At 38.8% G+C, this 23680-nt stretch overlaps 1 protein-coding gene across 1 annotated transcript in view; it reads left to right on the top strand.

The window, feature by feature from the left end:
* Positions 1 to 11915, top strand: part of ANKRD6 (ankyrin repeat domain 6) — a 719155-nt gene extending 707240 nt beyond the window's left edge. Inside the window, exon 16 of the mRNA XM_053710544.1 lies at positions 11842 to 11915. Coding sequence (XP_053566519.1) covers positions 11842 to 11849 — 8 coding nt within the window. The 3' untranslated portion in view covers positions 11850 to 11915. The remainder of the gene's footprint in view (positions 1 to 11841) is intronic.
* The last annotated feature ends 11765 nt before the right edge of the window (positions 11916 to 23680 follow it).

The following is a 23680-nucleotide window of genomic DNA, read 5'->3' as shown; positions in this document are numbered from 1 at the left end:
CCGGGACCTATTCGTCGCCCGGCAGACAAACACTTAGCAAGATTCTCCAGGAGGTCACGTGGGGCCCTTCCATCAATCATATGAGGAATCACATCCACACCTTAGTCCAGACGGCCGAACAACCAATCAACGGTCAGCTTTGGCACACACCTTTCTCCACAGCGGTGATACCGTACTCCGTGAGTACTTAGCAGAGGCAAAGCGGCAAATATCGCTGACAACCAAAATCCACCGGACACAGGAGAACAGGGTATAAGTTGACAGGAAAAGAACTCCAAAGGGGTATATTTAAAACAATTTATTAAAAGTTTTAAAAGAAACAAGCAACGCGTTTCTCGGCTGCACAGAGCCGTTTCATCAGGATATAGTCCTATAGTCACTATAGCCTGATGAAACGGCTAGGTCACGAATAAGTCCCGGTCTGCTGTTTCTGGCACAACGTAGTGCCGTTTTGTTTGTGAGTAGTTCCACCGTTGCTTGCTGATATTGATTCTGTCTATACGTTAAGTTTCTTATAGAAGGACAAAATTATTGCTTATCTCCATACATTCCTAATCTTTGGTCTCAGGGTCAGTTCTTTACCAAAACTTTTGAGCAGTGGCTATAATGTTTTCTTTATTTAGCCTCTAATAAGAAGCAAAGCAAAATAGGTTTTTACAGACTTGTAGCTACTCTTTTGCCAAAAGCTGTAATCCATTTGCATCAGAAACAGATGTATTGGTAACTATGATTATTGTTACATTGGCTATCTCTGAGATAAAGGCATTATGAAGAATTGGGGTTTATCTAGGAGAAGGAGTTGTTCTAAAAAAATATCATGTTTTCTACCTACTCAAATAAACATAAATTATACACTCCAGTACCTGAATAATATCTTATCAGAGTGTGAAGAAATAGTTAGTTATGCAAGCACATTTATTTATAATTATCTTAAAATTATAATTATTTGCTTGTGATACAGTTTTAACAAGGATGCCACATGATGTTGTTTTTTTATTTGATGCTAACAATGTACTCTTGATCTTATATTTTGCATTGCATATCTCTAATTCTAGCTGAATGAAAATGGCATGTAAAAAGTTGCAACCATGTAACATAGGGCTCTATTCCTATCTGTTAGCTGGGTGACAGCTTTGAACTCAACTTGTGTATTTATTTACTTTTTTATGTAGTTATCCAGTCCATTGTAAATATAAATGTTTGAAATAGTTAAGCTGCTGCCCTAATTAGGTATACAATACTTTTAAAACATCAAAGCATGTTATTTAATTACAACATAAAAAAGCAATCCTTTACAAAAGGGATTTCACATGGATTTTAGAAGAACTACATAGAAACAAAATACGAGCAACCAATTTGTAAAAAAAAACAGGGCCCTAATTGAAAGAACTGAAATTGAAACAATTATTAATATAATTTTATATAAGTTTATATTATAACATTTCACAATTCAAACAATTATTTGCAGTCATGAGTGAACATTCAGGTCAATGGTGCACATGGAAACCTCAGGGCCCCTGTACAAGAATCCATGAAGTCCCCTCCAAAAAACATAACCTCCTCCATAACTTCTCAGCCCCTCACCCTCTTAGCCCCCTCTCCTTTACACAGCCCGCTTATCACCCTTGTAACCCCACCTCCTCACCAAGTCCCTCCTTAATCTCTTAGCTCCCCTCTCCCTCACACACATCCCCCTCCTCACTCTCTCAGCTCCCTCACACACACTCACAGCCCCCTTCTCACCCTCTCAGCTCCCTCCTCACCCTCTCAGCTCCCTCACACACACTCACAGTCCCCTTCTCACCCTCTCAGCTCCCTCACACACACTCACAGCCCCCTTCTCACCCTCTCAGCTCCCTCCTCACCCTCTCAGCTCCCCCACACACACTCACAGCCCCCTTCTCATCCTCTCAGCTCCCTCACACACACACTCACAGTCCCCTTCTCACCCTCTCAGCTCCCTCCTCACTCTCTCAGCTCCCTCACACACACTCATAGCCCCCTTCTCACCCTCTCAGCTCCCTCACACACATTTACAGCCCCCTTCTCACCCTCTCAGCTCCCTCCTCACCCTCTCAGCTCCCTCACACACACTCACAGCCCCCTCCTCACCCTCTAAGCTCCCTCCTCACCCTTTCAGCTCCCTCACACACACTCACAGCCCCCTTCTCACCCTTTCAGCTCCCTCACACACACTCACAGCCCCCTCCTCACCCTCTCAGCTCCCTCACACACACCCAGCTCCCTCCTCACTTTTAAAAAAACAGGCAGCTCCCATTAGAAACCTCCCACAATCCCCTTTTAAGCCCCCTCTTCTTTACACACAGCCCCCTCACCCTCTCAGCCCTTTGTCCTTCATACTCACACCCTCGCAGCCTCCTTTAGACAGCCCCTTCTCACCCTCTCATCCTTCTCTCCCCTATGCACCCCTTTAGCCTTTCAGCCCCCTTTTCCTCATACACAAACCCTCCCTCTCTCCCAAACAGCCTCTATAATCTAAGCCTCTTTTTCTTCACACAGATCCAATCTTACCCTCACATACAGCCCCTCCTTCCCCTCTTATCATCCCTCCCTTTCCACCCCCCTTGCCTCACTCACAGCCCCCTCCTTACACTCATTGGGGTCGATTTAACAAGCAGCGAATGCTGCTTCCAACCCTGAATGTTTCTGGTCCTCCAGAAACATAAATCAAGAAGACCGCTGCTCTTTAACTTCTTGTGGACTGAAATCATCCCGATCCGATCAGGATGATTGACACCGCCTGCAAGTGGCCATTTGGCCACGAGTGAGCAGGGGCAGCATTGAAAAAAGAATTTCACTAGAAATGCTTGTGCAATGTTAAATGCAGACAGCTACTGCTGTTGGCATTTAGCGAGGTCAAGCAGATATGATTCGCTACAGCAAATCATGTCCGCTCAACCCTACATGAGTCTACACCTTAGCCCCCCTATATGACAGATAACAATCTCTTCACCCCCTCCCTCACACACAGCCCCCTCATGACCATCATAGCCTTTTCTTCACCCACTCAGCCTTCCTCACCCTCTTAGCTATCTTAGCTATCTACTTTACACAGGCCTCCCCTCAGACCTAGGTCTGTCAGATGCTGGTCTCATTCTAATAGCTGCTCGGATTGGAATAGAACCATTTGTGATATTAGAACTTGCAATGTAGTAAACTCTATATCCTCTGTTATTATTAAAGTGTTTAAAAGCAAGGGAAAACCTCCAGTATTTAAGCTTTGTAATGATTTGTTACCTACCTATGTGCATGTACAATATTGCAGTACCTCAAAAGAGAAGCTTCTGTGTATTCGCAATGGATTTATAGATCATTATAAATGGTTAATCTAGTAGCATTGTAAATCTTTTGTTTCCTTTCTGTTTCTTCAGTGGCTTTTAGTGGTAAGCCATTATTTATCTTCTCAATATTGCATTAAATGCTTGTAAACAGTGGCTTGATATGGAGTTAGTTTATAGGTAAAAAAATGATTCTGCAGCACAGAATTATTTGGCAACAGAGTTGCTATGCATTAAATGGCCATTGTATAGATCTAATTCTTATTAGTATAATTTTTTGTATAGCGCCGCAACATTAGCGCCTGTAATTTTATCACTATTGACCCTGCTACTTTATGAGTCTGATGATCTAAAGCTCTTCACACTAGCGAGATTATCTAAGAAGTTTCCTCAGTACTGTGAAGTCCCTCAAATAACTTTAGAAAGGCAGAGTTTGCTTTATCTCTCTATGTAGTGTTATGGATATGAAGGAGAGACACATGCATTGCAATATAATGATCAAAAAAATCCCCCAAATATTCTGCATGATTTTTCTCCATGCTGGTGATATTTTGATTATCAGGCACTATGTGTTTGACCCCACCGAGGAGATAAACAAATAGTTTAAAACACAGTTGATTGGGTCAGCAGCAGTTTCCGCACGGGACCAGCAGTTTTCTTTAACCCACAAGCTATTCTTTAAAGTGACAGTAAACAGTTAGGCTTTCATGATTCAGATAGAGCATGCATTATTAAACAACTTTCAAATTTACTTTGTTCTCTTGGTAGTTTTTTTCAGCAAAGGATACCAAGAGAACAAAGCACATTTAATAACAGAAGTAAGTTGGAAAGTTGTTTAAAAGTGCAAGCTCTATCTGAATCATTAAAGCTTAATTTTGACTTAAAGGTACACTAAACCCAATTTTTTATTTCATGATTCAGATAGAGCATGTAATTTTAAGCAACTTTCTAATTTACTCCTATAATCAATTTTTCTTCATTCTCTTGCTTTCTTTATTTGAAAAAGAAGGCATCTAAGCTAAGGAGCAAAGGCAAAGGAGAAGTGGTTACACTTATATCCGTGTGTAAGTAGAAATTGCCAAGCCAGGCACCGGGACTTAGGTCGATAAACACACCCCCAAACAGTACATATGTGAGCCAATATAAGAGGTGTACCTTGAGCACTGAAGGGAGAAATCCTGTGTATGCACGGAGCGATATCCGATGGCAGCGTTTGTCTGCCGACTTCTCTTGCTTCCGCCTCTATGCAAAACCCGGTCTGCAGCTCTGTAAACGTCACCGCGTGACGTAAGGAGGGGGTGTGTGTGTTGACGATCTGTATATTCACCTGGCCCAGCGGTTAGTGAGGAGTGGTAACCTGGACTCAATAGCTGGTCAAAGCATCACGGAACAAAGGATGGAGTCCCAGGTTAAAATAAAACAAATTCTTTATTCGATTCTTTAAAAGTGAAGTTCAAGTGAGTCGCAGCTCACACGGACACAAAATCAGCCAGAAAAAGAGTGGAGAAATGAGCGTGGCACCAGTGGCTTACATGTTTCGGCTAAATGCCGTAATCATAGCCTAAGGTGCTATACCTGTGTAATCTTTAAAAAGGGTGAGAAGTGATTCAATTGGCTAAAACACTTACAAGGATTAAAAATGTACGCCCATTTAAACACACCTAGCATGCACATAGAAGTTAACCCTATACATGTCATAATATATTGGAGCAAGGGGTGTTTGATGTGAAGAGAGAAATACGAGAAGTGAAAGTATAAAGAGAAAGATAGTGAAAGAAATAAGGAATAGGAAAGAGGAAAGAGACTGAAAAGACAGCACATAAATTAAAGGGACAGACTAGCAGCGATATAGGTAATGTAGACTCGTTGTGGACTAGGGATGCTTAGAATGCTCACATTAGAGGTTGTATATAACCACAATATACGAGGCAAAAGTCAATGTAACATAATAATATGATAACTGATGTGAACATGTAAACAGTAAGCTGATATGTCCACATTTTAAGCTTAAACTCGCACTGTCGCTAAGGCAAAGAGAGGAGAAAAGAAGAATAAAGAGAAGAGAAGAAAAGAGAAGAAAAAGAAAAAAGAAACCCATAGAGAAAGAAACTAGAAAAGGAGAAAAGAAACAAAGCTGAAACGGATAGAGGGAAAATAGTGGGGACAGATGTATATACATATAGCACATATATAAAAGTACATGAGGATACTTTCATATACACCCATAAACAAATTAAGCTGATGTATATAAAAGGAAGGCAGAAATATAGTGTACACAAATTTGATGCTATATATGTGTATATATAAGGTATATAAGATTTATAACATGCTACATGAATATAAAGAAACCACAATTGACTCCCTATGTGATAGATTATGCAGCTGTAGCTACACTATATATAACATATAATACATGCAATACAAGCATTCAAAACATGTGTTCATGAGCAACATCAAATTTGAGAATATAAAGAAGAAGAGAAAATTGTGTACACATGTATCCACAATTAGACACATATGAAGACTGTCAGGGAATATAGGACTATAGGAATATGCCAATGTAAATGAATAGGACAATGGAAAAAAATTATGTATATATATTATAAATTGTCCTATATATTGACATATAAAAATTTACTCCCAAAAATTGATCAGATCAAATTTGGAGTTTAGCCCTTGGGGAAGCCTGGTTTTTAACTGGAAAATCCAAAAGGTTTCACGTTTCGCTAGAACTTTATCTATATCTCCCCCTCTCATAGGGACCTTGGCTTTTTCAATAGCTGCCCACCTGAACGAATTAAGGCAGCAGTTGTGTTTGGTGGCAAAATGTTGCACTAAAGGAGTCGTAGCCGTACCCCTAGTTAGGGAGGAGATATGTTCTCTTATTCTAGAGTTAACATCCCTAGACGTGAGACCAACATATTGAATATTGCAAAGTATGCAGGTGACAAGATATATGACATTGGTGCTGGTACAATTTAAACAGGATTTTATAGGATAAACAGTCCCTGTTACAGTTGATCTGAACTCTGTCGTAATTTGTGCATAGTCACATGGCTTACACTTTTTGTGGCCACATCTATACATGCCCTGATGTCTCAACCAAGAGCTAGTATGTTGTGTGGTAGATCTGAGTTGTGTAGGTGATAGAATTGAAGCCAAAGTGGCACATTTTTTGTAAGAGCATCTGATGCCATTTTTCACTACATCTGTGAGCTTGTCGTCTGCAATTAGGAGAGGAAAATGCCTCTTGATAATATTGCAAACCTCGGGGTATTGAGCACTGTACTCTGTAACAAAGTGAATACCCTGAAAATTGCTTTTAGTATTCTTGCATTTATCAAGTAGCATTGACTCTCTTGGAATGAGGTTAACCTGTTGTCTTGCCTGTTTAATGTGTCGTTTAGAATATTTTCTCGATCTTAGTCTATTTTCCAATAGGCTAGCTTCATGTTCAAAATCTTCCTCCCTACTACAATTCCTTTTGATGCGCATAAATTGGCCTTTCGCCACAGCATAAGCGGTGTTGGTAGGATGACAAGAAGTGGCATGTAGAAGTGTATTACCTGATATTGGTTTACGGAAGACCTTGGTAGAAATAGTGCCATTACAATTACCAGTAAGTGTGAGGTCAAGATAGTCTATATTGACTGGATCAGAGATGAAGGTGAAACTGAGGTTCAACTCATTCTGATTCAGCCAAGATACAAATTTGGGCACATCTTCTGAAGAACCAGACCAAATACATAACAGGTCATCTATATATCTCTTGTAGAAATATATAGAAGACCTGTAGGGATAAGTGTCTCCATAGATGCAGTTAATCTCCCAGAAGCCTAAGTAGAGATTAGCATATGAGGGGGCAAATTTTGCCCCCATTGCTGTACCCCTTTTCTGAAGATAGAAGTTTGACTCAAAACAAAAGAAATTGTGAGTAAGTAAAAATTCTAATACACGAATGATAAAGCTTTGAAAGTTCTCAGTGTAATCTGTATAGTTTGCTAAAAAGAATTTTATAGCCATGATGCCTTCTGTGTGGGGTATGGAAGAGTACAAGGAGACTGCATCTATTGTAACCCATATATAGTTGTCATTCCACTTATGTTTAGCCAATAGGTTAATAATATGTTTTGTATCCTTGGTAAAGGATGGTAAGGTGTTCACCAAAGGCTGCAACATTTTGCCACCAAACACAACTGCTGCCTTAATTCGTTCAGGTGGGCAGCTATTGAAAAAGCCAAGGTCCCTATGAGAGGGGGAGATATAGATAAAGTTCTAGCGAAACGTGAAACCTTTTGGATTTTCCAGTTAAAAACCAGGCTTCCCCAAGGGCTAAACTCCAAATTTGATCTGATCAATTTTTGGGAGTAAATTTTTATATGTCAATATATAGGACAATTTATAATATATATACATAAATTTTTTCCATTGTCCTATTCATTTACATTGGCATATTCCTATAGTCCTATATTCCCTGACAGTCTTCATAGGTGTCTAATTGTGGATACATGTGTACACAATTTTCTGCTTGTATTGCATGTATTATATGTTATATATAGTGTAGCTACAGCTGCATAATCTATCACATAGGGAGTCAATTGTGGTTTCTTTATATTCATGTAGCATGTTATAAATCTTATATACCTTATATATACACATATATAGCATCAAATTTGTGTACACTATATTTCTGCCTTCCTTTTATATACATCAGCTTAATTTGTTTATGGGTGTATATGAAAGTATCCTCATGTACTTTTATATATGTGCTATATGTATATACATCTGTCCCCACTATTTTCCCTCTATCCGTTTCAGCTTTGTTTCTTTTCTCCTTTTCTAGTTTCTTTCTCTATGGGTTTCTTTTTTCTTTTTCTTCTCTTTTCTTCTCTTCTCTTTATTCTTCTTTTCTCCTCTCTTTGCCTTAGCGACAGTGCGAGTTTAAGCTTAAAATGTGGACATATCAGCTTACTGTTTACATGTTCATATCAGTTATCATATTATTATGTTACATTGACTTTTGCCTCGTATATTGTGGTTATATACAACCTCTAATGTGAGCATTCTAAGCATCCCTAGTCCACAACGAGTCTACATTACCTATATCGCTGCTAGTCTGTCCCTTTAATTTATGTGCTGTCTTTTCAGTCTCTTTCCTCTTTCCTATTCCTTATTTCTTTCACTATCTTTCTCTTTATACTTTCACTTCTCGTATTTCTCTCTTCACATCAAACACCCCTTGCTCCAATATATTATGACATGTATAGGGTTAACTTCTATGTGCATGCTAGGTGTGTTTAAATGGGCGTACATTTTTAATCCTTGTAAGTGTTTTAGCCAATTGAATCACTTCTCACCATTTTTAAAGATTACACAGGTATAGCACCTTAGGCTATGATTACGGCATTTAGCCGAAACATGTAAGCCACTGGTGCCACGCTCATTTCTCCACTCTTTTTCTGGCTGATTTTGTGTCCGTGTGAGCTGCGACTCACTTGAACTTCACTTTTAAAGAATCTAAGCTAAGGAGCCAGTCAATTTTTGGTTTAGACCCTGGGCAGCACTCGTTTATTGGTGCTGTCCAATCAGCAAGGACAACCCAGGTTGTGAACAAAAAATGGTCCGGATTCTAAACTTACATTCTTACTTTTCAAATAAAGATAGCAAGAGAATAAAGAAAATTTGATAATAGGAGTAAAGTAGAAAGTTGCTTAAAACTGCATGCTCTATCCGAATCACAAAAGAAAAAAAATTGGGTTCAGCATCCCTTTAACTAGTAGGGTTTAGACACAGAGTTGCAGAGTTGATTGTGATAAAATTCCATTATCAAATTAGAGCATGTACTCCCCCCTCCACTCCCGCTATAATGGACATTTAAATGATAGAATCTGACTGACACCAGTTTGCCAAAATATGCTACACATGTACAAATTGGAAACAAATGTTTCCAATAAAAAAACAGGCTATGATTTGACTGGAAAAAAAAAACAGTCTCTCCTTTGTAATTAAATATTGTATGCAGATAGGAATCTTTTAAAGTGATATTAAACACTAAGGGTCAGATTACAAGTGAAGCACAAACTTTTATGCCTGAGCGATTAGGGGTTTATCGCAGGTGTTTGCTCTCGTTAAACTTATCGCTGAAATTACAAGTTGAAAGCAAATGCAATCGATTGAGTGCAATCGTGATTTACACTAGAATGATTACCTTGACTTCAGAATTCTGGTTAACTGTTTCGCTAAACATAAAAGTTGCCCAAAATATATCACAAATATATATTATAGTTACACTCATAATAACACCATCTATTAAACATTATTAAAAAAATGATTGCACACAAAAGTTATAAAAGCTCAAAGATATGAGATCTCAGGTGTTAGAAAAAAAGACACGCAAAGCAATGTAACATAGAGATACATACACATGTCTAAATATGTGTGTTTATATATATATATATATATATCTGTATGTGTGTTCATATGTGTTTATGTATTTATATGTGTATATATGTATTTACAGACATATACATATATAGACATATGTAAGTGCATTGGAGCCCTTTGAAGTTAAGTACATGAAAACATGTAAAATCATATTTATGCAATATTCATATTTAATTAATTTAACTATGTATTTACTGTAAATATTTTACTTTCATATTCCAATGCTCTACACATAAGGGAATATGTTGTAAGTATTTCTAAATAGATATTCCTATATATATTTCTATATATCTATACCTATTTATAATTATGTGTATATATATATATATATATATATATATATATATATATATATTTATATATATTAACAAAAAAATCAGATAAATGTATTTAGGAATACATTAAACATATTCTGCTATGTGCAGAACATTGGAATGTGATTTATTGATATTTTCATGTCAGGGTTAGCTCACATTAGAATATGCAATCGGGTTTGTGCGAGAGTGAGGTGTCCACTCTTTTTTCTCCATTGACTTCTATAGGGGAATACGTGGCAGCGCGTGCAATATTCTAACTTCAGCTTTTTGTGCTTGTCGGGCTAGCGCAAGAGCAAAAACATTTTACTTTCAACTCATAAAATGAGCGCAACCCAATGAGCTAAAAAAACTTACTTCTAGCTCAATTAACGCTCGTGTTGAAGCGTAATCTGGCCCTAAATACAGTTCATGCACCCTCAGTGGCATAATTTAGGTTTTGTGCTGCCGTAGGAAGGAAACACGCTGCACATGTGCAAATATGTCAATGGTAAAAGGTAGATTTTAACATGGCAGCACCAATGAGTGGAGGGAGGCGGAAGTAACCTCAATACTTTGCTTAAAAAGGGCCAGATTATAAGTGGAGCACTAACAGTTATGTGCAAGCAATAAGGAGTTTATCACGGGTGTTTGCGCTCGTCAGCTTTACCACTTGTATTACAAGTTGAAAGTAAACATGATCACTTGACCGCAATCGCAATTTACGCTAGAATGATTACCGTGTCCTCAGAGCTCTTGTTAACTGTTTTTCAAAACAAAAAAGTGTCACAAAACTCATCAAAATACATTACACAGTACAGTTACACTCGTAATAACACCATCTAATAAAAATTATTACAAAAAAATATTGCACACAAAAGTTATAAGGGCTCGAAGATATAAGGTCTCAGGTGTTAGAAAAGGGCTGTAACATAGAGATAAATACATATACATGTCTAAATATGTATATGTATTTATATATGTATTTTATGTATTTACAGACATATAAAGAAGTGCTTTGGTGCCCTTTGTAGCTAAGTAGATGAAAACATGTAAAAGCAGATTTATGCAATATTCATATTTAATAAAGTGTTATACTGTGTATTTACTGTAAATATTTTACATTCCAATGTTCTGCACATAGCAAAAGTATTTCTAAATAGATATTCCTATATATATATCTGTGTATGTATATATATATATATATATATATATATATATATATATATAGGTATACATTTTTATTGTAACAAAATACCATCAGATATATGTAGAAATATGTATTTATGAATAAATAGAACATATTATGCTATGTGAAGAACATTGGAATGTGAAATATTCATATTTTCACGTCAGGTTAGCGCACATGAGAATATGTGATCGAGTTTGCGCCTGAGTTGTGTGGTTTTTACTCACCTTTTTTTCTCCATTGACTTCAAAGAGGAAATATGTGCACACGCACACAATATTGTAAGTTCGGCTTTTTGCGCAAAAACAGTTTACTTTCAACTCAAAATATGAGCACACCCCGATAAGTGCAAAAAGCTTACTTCTAGTGCAGATAACGCTCGAACGGGAGCGTTAAACAATGCTCCACTTATAATCTAGTTCTCACTGTTTTTAGTGTTTAATGTCCCTTTAATAAGTCTATCTAGTTTGCCAATTTTTCGATATCACACAAAGTTTAAGTTCCATTTTATTTTAGGATATTTTGTAACCCAGGAATTGTACAATTTCTTTGTTTATTCTTATTGCTTCTAAAGCACAGATATTCCATGTGTGGTCTTGTCTGCTTATTCCCGCAGATGTGTAAATGACTTCTTAATCTGCTACCCTAAAATGTGAAAATGCCTTTGAGGAAAATAAACCATGAAAACCAGTTTTGGCTGCTTTACTCTGGTAATTTCTAAGTATTAAATCATTGCCATTTCCTCCAAACACATTAATCACTATTAACAAATAAACATGTTTCTACTTCACCACATTTATGCTGGGGTTTCACTCACTTTTTACAAGTCTATGTTATATCTATATCAGATTTACAATATAAAACCTTTATCTTTATTTCAATAGTACATTACTTTTTTATATAACTATCTCAAAATGTCTTTCACATACTTATATTTTTATGATAATTAATTATTAATTAGATTGTATTTACAAGAAGAAGATGAAAATAATATTAAATGTAAATTATAGTATGTAGAGCAAATAATCAATATTGTTATTTAAATCCTTAATTTAGGACTTGTAACTTAGGCCCCTATGATAAAAATCATTGTGGTAATGGTGATATTTTACAAAAGGATCCACACTGCAAAAAATGTGTTATTAATGTTGAACCTATTGGTTACAATTTTATAAACACATTCAGAACAGTGAGATATTTTATCAGTAATACAAATAATATATTAAAAAACTTAAATTCCAAAAAACACATTTTACACTGGGTAAAGTTAAAAAACACACTTGTGTAAAACTAGAAAGCAGCAACTACTGCCTTGTGTGAAATATTAATATCCTGAACATGAAATGTTCCTTAAAAAAAAGCGCCAAAAGCAAAAATAATGATTTTTAAAATCACATCAAGGGGTCCATTTACTAAGCAGTGGATGCTGCTTCAGAGCTCCATTGTTTCAAGTCCGCCTGAAACGGAAGGTAAGAAACAGCAGTAATAAGATAAGGTACAATCGGGATAATTGACGGCCCCTGCTAGAGGCCCACAAGCATTTCACAAGAAATGCTTGTGCAATATTAAAGCCAGGTCGAGCACAAGCATATTGCACAAGCATTTCACCAGAAATGCTTGTGCAATATTAAAGCCAGGTCAATATTTAGCCAGGTCGAGCGGACATGATTTGCTACAGCGAATCATATTCGCTCGACCTTTGTTAAATCTACCCCATGACTTAAAATACATATTATACATTATAGTATTCATTATACATTAAAATACATATAAATAAAACATTGTATGCACATGTATAATATACCCGCATCCTCACAACTCCTATAGGTTTAATTGTAAGTTTTATTTTTGTCTTTATTAACAAGGTCACAAACATAACTAATATATTGGCATTCAGTTGGAGTTTCATGGGCATGCCTTCGGAGTAACCTGTATTTTAATAGGGAAACATTGGCATGAATTTATAATTCTAAAAGCGAAGTACTCCATCTTAGATGCACCTTTTCAGCCATTTCAGTCTCGTCAGTTTTTCAATGGCAAGGTTTTTACATGTAAAAAATCTAGTGAATGTACATTTATATTTAATTTACATAAGCATTATTTCAACTGTTACTACACAAAAATGTTTGTTTTGTTTTAGTGAATGCACAATCTATGTTGTGTAAACATTCTTTAAAAACATGCCTTCCCGCAGATATCTGAGATCACTGGTGATATTGGCGGACTTCTGCTGAAACTGTGATCCCTTTCATTTGCTATGGAATGCACGTTGCCACTTGTCGGAACGGAGAGAATCAGATCACTTTTTTTTTAATTATTACCGGAGCCATAATTTGCGAGACTAGAGAGGCTAAAATAATCAATTTCTCATTGGTGTGACAATTCTTTTATCATCAGGTCTTTGGTGTTTGACCAATAACAGCTGGTGTTATGTTTCTCAAAAGGAACAGAGAGGACAGAGCTGTTAGTGAAAATCCTTTCCTTTAATTATAGGCATCTTATGCCCCAATTATCTTGTAACCTTGGACAACATTGAATCTGGGTTACTTAACAGATTAAATAATACCAATGTTTATTAAATATTAGTTGATACATATTCATGTATGAATCATATATACAAATAAGTATAAATAATTAATATGATACCCCAAGGTCCAGGAAATATCCAATAACAATTCTCAGCTGATTTCTTACAGAATTTGTACCCATCCTAGACCAATCAGATTGTTCCATACCATAAATGAAAAGGCAAAATCTGTACTTTATTTTCTATATATGGCTTTTACCAATCTGCATGACATATAGGGGCCTATCTATCAAGCTTTGAATGGAGCTTGAAGGCCCGTGTTTCTGGCGAGTCTTCAGAGTCGCCAGAAACACAAGTTATGGAGCAGCAGTCTAAAGACCGCTGCTCCATAACCCTGTCCGCCTGCTCTGATGAGGCGGACAGGAATCGCCACAATTCATCGAGTATGATTGGGTTGATTGACACCCCCTGCTGGCGGCCCATTGGCCATGAGTCTGCAGGGGGCAGCGTTGCACCAGCAGCTCTTGTGAGCTGATGGTGCAATGCTGAATATGGAGAGCGTATTGCTCTCCTCATTCAACGATGTCTGTCGGACCTGATTCGCACTGTCGGATCAGGTCCGACAGGCATTTGTTAAATTGGCCTCATAGGATTATGTCAGGAATCCACACCATGTTTTCTATTTTACCTAAGGATACCTGCTCTGCTACACCACTCCCCTATTTAAGTCTTCAGTGCACCTTAAACAGGTGCTTAGTTATTGTGTTTGTAACCTGAAACTACCCCCACGCTGTGTCTCTCAGCAGACCCAGTTACTCTCTAACTTCTACTACAGCTTTACTAAATATATCCTGCCTAACCAAAACTACTGAAGATAGCAACAAAGTGAACCTACTATCTTCCAGCAGTTAAACAAACTTGAGAGTTCCGGTTTTATGCTACAGCTTTACAAGTAGAGGATTTTCACATCGGCTTCTACTAAGAGGACTGCTCTCCCACTCAGACTGTACAGCATATCAAAGGAATAGTAAGGTACCTGTAAATTACTGCCTTTTGGGACTGAGCGTACACTTTGCCATCCGCTCCGGTCACAGAGTTTGACCATGCCCCCACTTCACTCCGGGCTGAACGTAGCAGCTGTAACCACAGTCAGCTCCTATCTGACATCGGCAGAACGCTCAGCATTAAACAGCCTCAATCAGCTGCCTTACACTCCCCAGACATCCTGCAGCTCCAAACGCTGGAGCCTGTAACATATTAGCAGTTATACTAATGCCTCTCATCTGTGGGTGTGTTATTAAATAAGATCTGTGCAAATAATAGAAACCCTACGTTGTCAGAGTGCTCTTGTAAATGAACTCACATAATTGATCTTACAAGATAACTGTTAAGGGGATTTAAGGTTTCAGCAACCTACTATATTCAGTCTCACTCAGAAAAACAGTTACAGTTAACAAATGATACTTTTATTGCTCTGTAACAATTAGAGTAATTCCACAGTACAAATTTGTTTGTTCTCCACTATCAACTCTCACTGAGGTCACAAAGCACTAATCTTTTATATTAGTTCTGTGATTAAGTGATACATCTCCAAAAGGTTGTAAAAGTCTGCAGTTGTGATCCAGATTTAAGTCAAGCCCTCACAGAATAACTAAACCCGAAAATTAAAAATGGATCCAGTGGACTTGCCTCAAGTCGTATACAACCTCTCACAAAGAGTGGATCAACTGAGCCAAGGACTTAGGGAACTTCAGGTGGAGAACAAAACCCTGCGCAAGGTAATAAAAGATACAGTGACCCCTAAGATCCAATCCATTGATCATTCGCCAGAACCTATGGTCTCCCCCCCAGATCTTTTTTATGGGGATAGAAGTCAGTACCGCCATTTCAAGAACGCCTGCCACCTCAAACCTAGGACCTATCCTAATGACAATATCAAGGTCCTCACTTTGATTTTGTTCCTTAGAGCTGAACCAAGGGTTTGGGCAGACACCCTGTATGAGACACATAATCCAGTCCTAAGCTCTCTCAACTCTTTTCTGACCGCTATGGATGAATTTTATTCAGATACTAACCTCCAACTCAGCGCTGAAGGGAAAATGAGAAGGCTAAAGCAAGGGACTAGACCTGTCGAAATAGACATCACATTCCTTGGATACTGTATCAGTCCCAATGGTATACGGATGCAGCAAGATAAGGTAGATGCAGTCAAACAGTGGCCTCAACCCACAACTAGGAAGCAATTACAGCGTTTCTTGGGGTTTAGCAATTATTATAGAAAGTTTATTAAGAGTTATTCAACGATTGTAAAACCCCTCACAAAACTAACCAGTTCTAACATACCTTACAGATGGAATGATCAAGATAACCAAGCCTTCCTTTTTCTTAAGGATGCATTTACTTCATCTCCTATTCTAAGTTTTCCAGACTCTACACTTCAGTTTATATTGGAAGTGGACTATTCTGAATACGCTTTGGGAGCAGTCTTATCACAACGGAAAACCTTGAATTCACTTCTCCATCCAGTTGCATTTTTTTCAAAAACCTTATCCCCAGCAGAGATAAACTATCCCATAGGGGAAAAAGAACTCCTGGCCATCAAAAGGGCCTTTGAACATTGGAGGCATCTTTTAGAGGGCACCAAAGACCCGATTATCATATATACTGATCAGCGCAACCTTGAGTACCTGCAAAAAAACAAGTCCCTATGAAGTAGACAAGTCAGGTGGAATCTCTATTTTAGTCGCTTCAATTACCAGATAATCTATAGGCCTGGCTCACGAAATGGGAAAGCTGACGCGCTCTCAAGAATGGTAGACAAACCACCTTCAAGCTCCTCACCCACTTTGATAATATCTCCTGAAAGATTCCTGGGAGCTATGACGGTCTCAGAGAGTGACATCCAAGTAGCACTGAAGTCTGACACACAAATACCATACAACAATCTCTCTTTCAACAAGGACTTTTACTTCCATCGAACCAGACTATACATTCTGGAATCACTTAGGCATCTTCTGATTAGAGAATTCCATGAACCACCCCTCTCAGGACATCCAGGCATCCAAAGGACTCTAGAATTATTACAAAGACACTATTGGTGGCCAAAGATGATTACTAGCATACAGGACTATATAAGGTCATGCAATATTTGTACCATTTTGAAGGCAGAGAAGAAACCGCCATACGGGCTCCTAATGCCAATGCCCATTCCAGACTCCCCATGGAACCATTTAGGAATGGACTTCATTGTTGATCTATCCCTCAGTGCTGGAAAAAAATACCATCTTAGTCATAACGGATCTCTTGACTAAGATGGCACACTTCATTCCTTTTCATAAGATCCCCTCGTCTTTTGAGACTGCTCAACTCTTCCTGGATAATGTAGTACGTCTTCATGGTCTACCTACCATCCTAACAACCAATAGGGGAAGCCAGTTCACTTCCCGATTTTGGAAACATCTCACAACAGCCTTACAAATTGACCATCGTCTAACTACTTCCTATCACCCACAGACAAATGGGCGATCAGAGAGAATCAACCAGACTGGATACAATTTCTGAGTATGGCTGAGTTTTCATATAACAACACCCTAAACTCATCATCTAAAATGACACCTTTCTATGCAAACTATGCATACCATCCACGGTTAACATTCAACTATTCTAGTGTTGAGGACATACCCTCTGCAGACGAGTTACTACGTAAACTGACAGAAAATTTTCTTTTACTAAAGAAAAACATACAACAGGCTTCACAAAAGCGGTTCTATGATCTTAGGAGAAGACCCTCTCCTCATTACGCCATTGGTGAGAAGGTATGGCTTTCCACCAAGTATTTGCGTCTTCAAGTACCTAGCAAAAAGCTTGCCACTCTTTTCATCGGTCCATTCCCTATTCTAAGAATCATAAATGAGAATGCTGTAGTTCTCGACCTTCCACCTTCCCTTAGGTTTCACCCTTCATTCCATGTGTCACTCCGGAAACCCATATCCTCTTCGGTCACACATGACCTGGTACTTCCCCCAAAACCTACCATCCTGGATGTAGACTCCTTTGAGGTACAAGATATTTTGGATTCGAGAATCGTCAGCGGTGTTCTTGAATATCTTATCCGTTGTAAGGGGTTTTCACCTGATGATGATACTTGGGAACCTTTTGCCAACGTTGATGCTCCCAGGCTTGTAGCTCGCTTCCATAGACGTTACCCTCATAGACCCAAAACCCAAGCCGAGGGTCGACTTGCTTGAGGCGGGGGGATCTGTCAGGAATCCACACCATGTTTTCTATTTTACCTAAGGATACCTGCTCTGCTACACCACTCCCCTATTTAAGTCTTCAGTGCACCTTAAACAGGTGCTTAGTTATTGTGTTTGTAACCTGAAACTACCCCCACGCTGTGTCTCTCAGCAGACCCAGTTACTCTCTAACTTCTACTACAGCTTTACTAAATATATCCTGCCTAACCAAAACTACTGAAGATAACAACAAAGTGAACCTACTATCTTCCAGCAGTTAAACAAACTTCTTCAGAGTTCCGGTTTTATGCTACAGCTTTACAAGCAGAGGATTTTCACAGCGGCTTCTACTTAGAGAACTGCTCTCGCACTCAGACTGTACAGCAAATCAAAGGAATAGTAAGGTACCTGTAAATGACTGCCTTTTGGGACTGAGCGTACACTTTGCCATCCGCTCCGGTCACAGAGTTTGACCATGCCCCCCACTTCACTCTGGGCTGAACGTAGCAGCTGCAACCACAGTCAGCTCCTATCTGACATCGGCAGAACGCTCAGCATTAAACAGCCTCAATCAGCTGCCTTACACTCCCCAGACATCCTGCAGCTCCAAACGCTGCAGTTAAAAACAAAAGTAAGACTTCAATCTGTCATTCACACAGCATTTACTCTCTGCATCCATTTGTTATCATTGGAGCCTGTGACATATTAGCAGTTATACTAATGCCTCTCATCTGTGGGTGTGTTATCAACCCTTTGGCTGCTAACCCATTTCCCACAAGGGTGCTAATATTTTCTTTTGATTTTTTGATTTTTTTTTAATTTTTGAAAAAAATTTTAAAACTTTTTTATTTATTTTTTACAGACCCCCAAGACTTACACTGTTGGAAAGGTTAGGCGATTACCTTTCCAACAGTGGGTCTTGCGGGTCTGTAGTTGCTTAGATGCCTGAGATACAGGCTTCAAAGCAGCATGCCCCCTCCTCCTATACTTAACATTGTTAAGTATAAATAAAGTTGCGCGGTGACGTCATCACGTAATTGTGTGTGACGTCACCTCGCATCACGTGAAGCCCCGGCAATGCCTGTCACTCTACAGGCACGATCGCCGGGGTAGGAGCAGTAAGGAGCCCCCAGATCTCGATCAAGGTGGGAGAGTGCTCATGACGGCTCTGAGCCGTCATTAGCACCAGAGTGGGAAACTCTGTGACGGCTCAGAGCTGTCATTTAGCACTCAAAGGGTTAAATAAGATCTGTGCAAATAATAGAAACCCTAAGTTGTCAGAGTGCTCTTGTAAATGAACTCACATAATTGATCTTACAAGATTAAGGGGATTTAAGGTTTCAGCAACCTACTATATTCAGTCTCACTCAGAAAAACAGTTACAATTAACAAATGATACTTTTATTACTCTGTAACAATTAGAGTAATTCCACAGTACAAATTTGTTTGTTCTCCACTATCAACTCTCACTGAGGTCACTATGCACTAATCTTCTATATTAGTTCTGTGATTAAGTGATACATCTCCAAAAGGTTGTAAAAGTCTGCAGTTGTGATCCAGGGGCCCGATCCGATATAAATTGTTGCCCGCAAAAGCCGGCGACTCCAATATTTGCGCGGGTTTGGTATCCTATATACGGCGTAACTTAGAAATTACGTGCGTAGATTTCTGCCTTTGCCCGTAGTTTTTTGGCCCATAGACTGACATACAAAACACGCGCAGTTTGGTATCCAATATACGGCGTAAGGACTTACGCGCGCAGATTTCAGAAAATCTACTCCATTCTCAGCTCGCCACAAATTTCAGCCGCATGAACACTTGCACTGACTTAGAAACCAACGTAACTCTATGAAGGCCTTACAAATGCATGCTTAACAATATACATAGCAGCAGCTTGCCTTGTAGTAGCATAGTGCGAAGGAGAAATCTTGTTTTGCAAATTTTATTCCATTTTAATCAATGAAAGCAAAGTTGTCCCTTTAAAGCTTATACAATGATCCTTGGATCAATGGTCTAAAAGTCTTTAACACATTGGAAACTAGTCCTGTACGCCTCTTGTACACCTCTTGTACACCTCTTGTATGCTCTCTGTAATCAAGGGAGATGTGGCATAGTGGTTAGCTCAAGCGCACCTGAAGCAGGAGGTTGTGGGTTTGAATCCAGGTAAAGCTCCTGCTTTCCCTTGAGTTTCTGGTGACCGCTAGCATTTCTAAGCAGTAGTGTTTTGGTTTTTTTTGCAAACTGGATTCAATTTTATTTCTTTTGAGCAAGTCATTTCTTTACTGTTTATTAGCTGGATCTTGGATTAATGGTTTACACTCAATTAATGGGTACTGGCTTTCTCTGCTCTTAGCATAGAAAACTGTTGCTAACCTGCCAGTTAGCGCACTAGCTTCTGAAGCATTGGTATTAAGGAGGAAATATAATAGGTACTGGCCATGTCGCCCCACTTATAGAGAGAGATCTGTGGTGTAGTGGTTAGCACCGTTGCCCCTTGAGCTGAAGTTTGAGGGTTCGAAACCAGCGGTAGATGATTGTTTGCTTTTTTTGTATATCCTTCTAGTGACTTGTTACATCTTGCAATCCAAAAGAGAAATGTTATTTTGCAAATTGTATTCTATTTTATTTCCTTAAAGCACATAATAGTTTTACAGTTTTCAGCCATTTTTCTGATTCATGGTTATAAATGAAAATTGAATAGGTACTGGCCCTTACATAAAATCAGCGATTGCTGATGTAGCGTAATGGTTAGGGCTGATGCTCCTGGAAGAGAAGGTTGCGAGTTCGATTCTGGCTCGGCCTCCATTTTTTCATTGCAAACTTTATTCCTGTCTTAATTCACAAGAAAAAGCTTTCTCTAACACCCATGCTCAACTGTTTGGTCAATTTGGATCGGAACCACCGCCTAATACCTAATGTATTGTTTTTTTGCTTATTTTTGTTGTCTAGCGGTTAGTTGTTCAGCCTATCAAGCACTGGTCCAAATCCTCCCTAGGCACCCGTTTTTGGACGCTGCAGTTCCTTCACCTATAGCCCTTCTGCTTGCCGTCCAAAGCCACAGTTCCTTTTTTTCTTTTTTTGGTAGAACCAAGGGTTCGTGTACACCTCTTGTATGCTCTCTGTAATCAAGGGAGATGTGGCATAGTGGTTAGCTCAAGCGCACCTGAAGCAGGAGGTTGTGGAATTGAATCCAGGTAAAGCTCCTGCTTTCCCTTGAGTTTCTGGTGACCGCTAGCATTTCTAAGCAGTAGTGTTTTTTTTTTTTTTTGCAAACTGTATTCAATTTTATTTCTTTTGAGCAAGTCATTTCTTTACTGTTTATTAGCTGGATCTTGGATTAATGGTTTACACTCAATTAATGGGTACTGGCTTTCTCTGCTCTTAGCATAGAAAACTGTTGCTAACCTGCCAGTTAGCGCACTAGCTTCTGAAGCATTGGTATTAAGGAGGAAATATAATAGGTACTGGCCATGTCGCCCCACTTATAGAGAGAGATCTGTGGTGTAGTGGTTAGCGCCGTTGCCGCTTGAGCCGAAGTGTGAGGGTTCGAAACCAGCGGTAGATGATTGTTTGCTTTTTTGTATATCCTTCTAGTGACTTGTTACAACTTGCAATCCAAAAGAGAAATGTTATTTTGCAAATTGTATTCTATTTTATTTCCTTAAAGCACATAATAGTTTTACAGTTTTCAGCCATTTTTCTGATTCATGGTTATAAATGAAAATTGAATAGGTACTGGCCCTTACGTCAAATCAGCGAGTGCTGATGTAGCCTAATGGTTAGGGCTGATGCTCCTGGAAGAGAAGGTTGCGAGTTCGATTCTGGCTCGGCCTCCATTTTTTCATTGCAAACTTTATTCCTGTCTTAATTCACAAGAAAAAGCTTTCTCTAACACCCATGCTCAACTGTTTGGTCAATTTGGATCGGAACCACCGCCTAATACCTAATGTATTGTTTTTTTGCTTATTTTTGTTGTCTAGCGGTTAGTTGTTCAGCCTATCAAGCACTGGTCCAAATCCTCCCTAGGCACCCGTTTTTGGACGCTGCAGTTCCTTCACCTATAGCCCTTCTGCTTGCCGTCCAAAGCCACAGTTCCTTTTTTTCTTTTTTTGGTAGAACCAAGGGTTCGTGTACACCTCTTGTATGCTCTCTGTAATCAAGGGAGATGTGGCATAGTGGATAGCTCAAGCGCACCTGAAGCAGGAGGTTGTGGCTTTGAATCCAGGTAAAGCTCCTGCTTTCCCTTGAGTTTCTGGTGACCGCTAGCATTTCTAAGCAGTAGTGTTCTGTTTTTTTTTGCAAACTGGATTCAATTTTATTTCTTTTGAGCAAGTCATTTCTTTACTGTTTATTAGCTGGATCTTGGATTAATGGTTTACACTCAATTAATGGGTACTGGCTTTCTCTGCTCTTAGCATAGAAAACTGTTGCTAACCTGCCAGTTAGCGCACTAGCTTCTGAAGCATTGGTATTAAGGAGGAAATATAATAGGTACTGGCCATGTCGCCCCACTTATAGAGAGAGATCTGTGGTGTAGTGGTTAGCGCCGTTGCCGCTTGAGCCGAAGTGTGAGGGTTCGAAACCAGCGGTAGATGATTGTTTGCTTTTTTGTATATCCTTCTAGTGACTTGTTACAACTTGCAATCCAAAAGAGAAATGTTATTTTGCAAATTGTATTCTATTTTATTTCCTTAAAGCACATAATAGTTTTACAGTTTTCAGCCATTTTTCTGATTCATGGTTATAAATGAAAATTGAATAGGTACTGGCCCTTATGTCAAATCAGCGAGTGCTGATGTAGCCTAATGGTTAGGGCTGATGCTCCTGGAAGAGAAGGTTGCGAGTTCGATTCTGGCTCGGCCTCCTTGTGATTATCTTTGCATATGTAACCGTCTACATATTTTCATTTTTTACTGAAGTAAAAAAAAACAAAAAAAACAGCCAAAACATTGTGTGGAAATTGCACACGAAAAGAATACATAATTGTATGAGTACACTATACGATATCGGTGCACTTAATGTGCTGCAACATACCTCATTTTACTTAACAATCTTTATGTTGTGCATCCATCTAGCAACATTTGATAACTAGCAGCCCAAAGGTGAATTTTGTTTCGCAAATATTATTCTATTTAGTTCCTTAAAGCAAGTCAGTTTTTTTTACTGAGTATACACTGTTTATGGGGCCAAGGGTCTAAAATCAGTGAAAATATTGGGTACTGGCCCTGTGGGTTCTAGCACAGTGGGGCATTGCGTCTTTGTGGTTAGCCGTTGACTCTTTGAAACCCTCTGTGCTATCTAGGTTTTCACGTTTATGTATCAGACTTGCCCAACTTTAAAAACGGCACCTCAAATATCCATTAGCACTAATACTTTAATGAATGAAAAAGGTAAAAGCAGGAAAATAACATGCTTCTTTTTTCCTCAGGTTCTAGCAGCAAGCGGTTGTAGATTAGAGGCTAGCTTGATGCCCCAGCTAAGAGGAGGTTGAGCGTTCCAGTCCAGCTGCTTTGATACATTTCAATGCTATAACTAGCCATCCAAAGATAGATATTTTTTTTTCATTGCAAACTTTATTCCTGTTTTAATTCACAAGAAAAAGCTTTCTCTAACACCCATGCTCAACTGTTTGGTCAATTTGGATCGGAACCACCGCCTAATACCTAATGTATTGTTTTTTTGCTTATTTTTGT

Source organism: Bombina bombina, chromosome 4, assembly GCF_027579735.1.
Source record: "Bombina bombina isolate aBomBom1 chromosome 4, aBomBom1.pri, whole genome shotgun sequence".
Classification (NCBI taxonomy): Eukaryota; Metazoa; Chordata; class Amphibia; order Anura; family Bombinatoridae; genus Bombina; species Bombina bombina.
The sequence above is the reverse complement of the archived record's forward strand: the minus strand, read 5'-3'. Positions and strand labels throughout refer to the sequence as shown.